This window comes from Leptonychotes weddellii, chromosome 8 (assembly GCF_054177405.1).
Source record: "Leptonychotes weddellii isolate Sample4059 chromosome 8, ASM5417740v2, whole genome shotgun sequence".
NCBI lineage: Eukaryota > Metazoa > Chordata > Mammalia > Carnivora > Phocidae > Leptonychotes > Leptonychotes weddellii.
In genome coordinates, this window is record NC_138376.1 from 106,653,422 (window position 1) to 106,659,185 (window position 5,764).

Below are 5,764 nucleotides of genomic sequence, written 5' to 3' on the forward strand. Positions count from 1 at the left end.
TTTAAAAACACAGGCACAGGGGTGAGTGCTGTGGGTGTATTCGACTGGCTGGAATACCCACTGGACGGAGAAGTGACTCTGTGGGGCTTCTCCGGCGATGTGATCTTTGGTTTGACGGAGCCACCAGGCACCTGGGGCATCACGGTCCTGGCTCCCTCCTGGACGTGGTGGACTGGCCCGTTCCCCGCCGGCGCGCCGCTGCCTGCCGAGCAGCCCCCGCCGGCAGTCCCGGGGTCTTCCTGCATGCCGGTGTAGTCAATGTAGTAACCCCAAGGGTCCGTGTACTCGGACTTGACGCTGCTCGTGTCGCTCTGCGCCGGCGTGGCTCCGCACAGGGCGTAGACGTTGGGGGTGGTGGCCGAGGTCATGCTGCTGCCCGCGCTCACCGTGCTCTGGCTGCGGGAGCGAGGCAGCCAGGGCTCTTCGAAGTCACTGCAGGGGCTCTGGGAGGGCGAGCTGCCGCCCTTGCCCGGGAGGTTCAGCTGCAGCGAGTGCTGGAGCGAGGCGATCAGACTCTCGTTCAGCGCCTGCCCGTTCGACTGGACGCCCTTCTTGGGAATCCTGCGCAGGGAGTCCGTCCGAGAGGGTGGCAGAGGAGGCTTCTTCGCTTTCTTCAAAGAGATGTTTCGCGAAAGGGACTTGTCATGGTGGTGTGACCGGTCCCCTTGGTTCTTCTGAGCTCTTCCATCAAAAACATTGACCACACTGTGCCTGGGGTTCCCAAAGTCATCGCTACCGTACTGGTTTCCAGATCCGTGTTCCGGGTCGGGGTGCATAGACGTGTAGTAGCCATCGTGCTCCTCTGAATACAGGGACCTGGCATCATCTTTGGTGGAAGTTTGGTCCAAACTGCAACTGCTCACATTACTTCCGGGAGTGGAGTAGCCAGGAGCTGCCACATGTGCCTTCAGTGGGGATGCCTGCCCGTTACCGGGGGCACTGTATTCCCAGGGCTCTGAGCTGCCAGGCCCCGTGCCTCCAGAATAACTGGACTCACTCTTGCCATCAACATCCTGGGTGTGGGCTGGAGAGCTCAGGTTGTTTTTACAGTTATAGCTCATGGCTTGGGATCCATTCTCCCGATGTGCTAGAGTATTTAGAGAGACCGCTGAGTCACAGAGGGACAACAGCGTGGTTGCAGCGGGGGAATGGGAATTATCTAAGGCCTGTGAAAGAATGCTGGGGTGACCCTCCATCCAGTTCCCACTGGGAGACTGATGATCCTCTTTACTAGCATGCCTGGAGAGGAGGTGGTCCCTGGATTTGATCTTTGTGTATGAAGAGGAGCTGGTAATTTTACTGTCCAGTGGTCCTGAACTCTGAGCAGTGTGAATAATAATAATCTCCGAAGAGGAAGAGAGTGTGGCATTTGGGATGATGCTGGTGGAGTAGGTGGCGTGAGGAGAGACCACACATGCCGGGCTGATGACATTCTCAAAATGCCTCAGCTCCTGGGACTTGGGCCTCAAAAGCATTCCAGTCCTTGAGGCACCTCCTAAATTTTCATCTCCTTGTGGGTTGTGACCGCTCTGGGAGGGGTAAGTGCCATCCAGGTCTTCTGCGGGGCCCAGGGCACCCAGGCGTGGCTCAAGGGACTGAACACTCGCCCTCGCCCCAGAACGTGGGAGACTGTGGAAACCAGCATTGCTGCTGAGGCGAGAAGGAAACACAATGCCCGCAGAATCGCTCAACACAGACATGTTCCCAGAGGAGCCTGAGAAGTGGCTCATCTGGGCAGCAATGCCTTGACCCTTCTGTGCCCGGATTCTTCTCATGGAAGGCGGTACAACTTTCACTTCCTCAGTCTGACAGCTGGAGTCCCTGGTTTCTGAGCGCAGCCCCACAGACCGATAGCTATCAAGCCTTCCCAGTGTGGAGCAGTGGTCTGGGGAGTATCCTGAGTGACCACCGACATCATCTTGGCCAGTGCCCGATGCTGGAGATAAAGCAGAAAGAGGCTTGTTATCTAAAAATATCTTAGTTCATCACCTGTACCCTCATCCCCTTCTTACCCTGCTGTACTTAAAAAAATATATATTTTCTATTTGATCTAGTTTCTTTTCTCCTGTAGGCACCTGAGTGAGAGTTTAAATACTTACTGACAGCTCCTAAAGTAAAAACCTTCATTATGAATTTCATGTACTTTTCTTGATTTGTACTTCAAATCCTCCTAGAGATTAAGGCTACATATGGAATTCTGTTACTCTCTTTGAGATCAAGGCTGAGTGCTCAGTGGAAGATTTACTTTTCAAATAACCTCCTTTTGGTATAGATTTCAAGGTGGCCTATCACCCACCAGGTGACTGCGCAGAGCATCTATCAAGCTGTGACCGTCTTTCCCAAAGACAGATGAATGGAGTGGTTCAACAGTAGGCTACAGAGAGACCATTTACAAGGGGTACTGGTATAGAACGGTGTTAATTACATTCGTTTTTTATGTCAGAAGGAAATCCTAAGAAAAAATGATTTACAGGCCCATCTGTGTTTCAAACATTTCATTATTCATCTTACACCATTGTCATCTGTCTGTCAGTGACATTCAAAATCCAATAGCAATCTGTTGTGTTCTGGTGGGGAAAAAGCAGCAGGAACTGATCCAGTGAGCATTTCCTCAAATTAGGGTTATTCATTTCTTGGAGCTTTACAACCAAACTGAGAGTAGGTATATTTAAAGGAGAAAAAAAAAAAAAAAAGCATAAAGAGGGCCAAACAGAGAGGGAAATGGATGAGGAAAAAACCCTTAAGTGTAGATAACAGTTAGATTTCAAGCTACCTAGAAAGGAAGAGAAGCTTAAAAAAAAAAAAAAAAAAATCATGAAACCAACAACTTAGCCGAAGTGTAAAGAGAGAGAGATAGAGAATCAATTCATGCATTGTAACCATTAGGATACATTAAATCTTGAAAAATAACAGCATAACCAGTTTCTCTCTACATTGTTTCAAAAACTTAAAAAAATCTCAAGTATGGGCTTTGCTGAGCAATGCAAGCTGAGTGCTGCGGGCATCGCTGTTCACCTAGGCAAGGACACTGGTAGTGACAGGATTCCTGGGAACTCCCTCCCTATCCCACATGAATTAACCACATGTCCCTGACTGGATATAAGGCTTTATAGCCTTTTGCTCATCTGAATAGCAAAGGATATTACAAATATGGCAGTGATTTTCTTGTATGAACCACAAAGGAGATGTCATCCTATGAGGAATAAAGCATAAAGTGCTTGTTCTTTCACTTGTGATGATGGAGAATATTTTCATACTTGTATCTTTTAGCAGAGAGCATCTATTTCCTCCCCCTACCTTCTGCCAGGCACACTCACTGAAGACAGACAGACAGACACAGACACACACACATACACATAAGGTTCTCCCTTAGAAAGAGAGGAAGTGGGCCAATGGGCAGGAGCAGGAGAGAAGTCCACTTTGGAAAACAAAAGATGATGTTTTTGCCACTTGGGATTTCAGAAGGTGGGAAATTGACTTGTTTGGCTGTATCAGTTTGCACCAGTTTGGCTCCAAATATTCAAGATACAGTATATCATCGATCATAGGGACCACTGTAGTTCTATTCCCAAAACAGATCCTCAATATTTTCATAGTACAAAAAGTGTTACATATTACAGGACACAAATGAATGCTACCTTGACTAGAATTAAATAACAGAAACAGACTATAAAAAGAGATCTGCAAACAAATATAGACCTCTAAGGTGCTGTGAAAAATCTTGATGGGTTGTATCTGATTTTACAATATAATGTAAAGAAATAATTATATATATTTTTTACTTATTACACAATACTACAAGGATGTCCAATTTTAAAAAACATGTTTTTACATGTAAAAAGCGTGATGACAGGGGCGCCTGGGTGGCTCAGTTGGTTAAGCATCTGCCTTCGGCTCAGGTCATGATCCCAGGATCCTGGGATCGAGTCCCGCATCGGGCTCCCTGCTCAGCAGGAAGCCTGCTTCTCCCTCCTGCACTCCCCCTGCTTGTGTTCCTGCTCTTGCTGTGTCTCTTTCAAATAAATAAATAAAATCTTAAAAACAAAACAAAACAAAACAAAAAAAACATGATGACAGATATCTACAGGTCAGTTAATTTAAGGTTTAATATGTGAATTCTTAAAAAGTTGTGTCTGGTCTTATGCTCTTAATGTTCTTAGTACAAACTATCAATAATTATTCAGAATGGGATTCCTTTATTTTTTTAAAGATTTTATTTATTTATTTGATAGAGAGAGAGAGAGAGCGGGACAGCATGAGCCAGGGGGAGAGGGAGAAGCAGACTCCTCACTGAGCAGGGAGCCCGCCGCAGGGCTTGATCCAGGAACCCCGTGATAATGACCTGAGCCAAAGGCAGATGCTTCACCGACTGAGCCACCCAGGTGCCCCAAGAGGGGAATTCCTTTAAATGAAGTTTTTTCTGCTTGGGGAAGAGCTATTGTTCCAGGAGTATCCAAACTATTCAGTAGCCAAATATAATGATATAACAACAAAATGATCCTGATCCTAGAAGATGAAACCTTGTGGTGGGTTGTTCAAATATGTTTCTTTGTACATTTAAGATAATAAGAGTAAAGAAAAAATTAAAAATTTTGTCTGGTTCATTTAAATGGAAGGCAACAAATTATAAGCCATAAACTGCTTGAAACAGTAAATATCATACTTAACTTAGCATTATAAAGTGGCTCACCTCTAGAGTTCACTATTTATGGATTTTGAAGTGAAAACCACATGCAATTAAGCACAATCAACTAATTCTGGAAGAATCTCTGGTTAGATTTTCAAAAATCCAAATCCCCAACAACTTGGGCAAGGTCTCATGAATAGCAAGTATCTTTCCTAGTGAATGTCTTTTTTTCAGATAATCATTTCTCTTTTTATCTAATCTGTTTGACAAATTCCCTATGTTTCATATCTAGAAAAGACTAATTTTTTAAGGAAAATACTAAGTGTCTGTTTTTGAGAATCATTAGTTAGGTAGTACAAAACTCTGAAACACCAGATACCTTATAAATACAAAATATTGGGGAGAAAGGGGAAGATCAACCAGAAGTCATAAAATGAAAAAAAAATGTATGATCCAAATTTTCTGCTATATGTTACTGTATTTAAATGTTATTTTCCCTTACTCTATCAATCGTTCCAACTAGCCTATCTATAAAACTACATTGTTATTTGTCTTTTTCTTTCTTTCTTTCTTTTTTTTTTTAAGTAGCTCTAACTTAGATACAGCTGTCTCAGTTGACCACCAGCTAGGATCCAGGTCATGTCACTGACTATGAAATGACATCAACTGTCTCCTGTTTGGCAATCACAATGCAATGATACGGGAAAGCTATTTTCTTTCCTCCAGCATTACTGGTGTTTCTATATTACATGCAAAAGAGAAATGAACATGGGCCCCGGGGACTCAATCATTTATTTTAAAAATAAAATTATAGAAGACATGATTTATCTAGCTGATCAGATCACTCTAGCAAGGTCAAAGAGGCAACTGAGTTATTGGCTCCATACTGGTTGGTTTAGTAATAAAAGTGATAAAAGTTCGTATTTCTGAGGTTCTAGAAATCATATTACATATATACATGTATAGAGTGTGGGGGGGAGACATACAGAGAGAGAATTCATACTGAATACTTGTGTGTATATATATCTTTACCTGGGCCAAACTATTCTTATACCCTTTGCACAAAGCCATCCAGGCGCCTGGGTGGCTCAGTTGGTTAAGCGACTGCCTTCGGCTCAGGTCATGATCCCAGAGTCC

General features: G+C 44.2%; 1 protein-coding gene across 1 annotated transcript in view; it reads right to left on the minus strand.

The window, feature by feature from the left end:
* Positions 1–5,764, minus strand: part of NHSL1 (NHS like 1) — a 231,222-nt gene that overhangs the window by 8,878 nt on the left and 216,580 nt on the right. Inside the window, exon 6 of the mRNA XM_081829376.1 lies at positions 4–1,936. Within this exon, the coding sequence (XP_081685502.1) occupies positions 4–1,936 (1,933 nt within the window). The remainder of the gene's footprint in view (positions 1–3; positions 1,937–5,764) is intronic.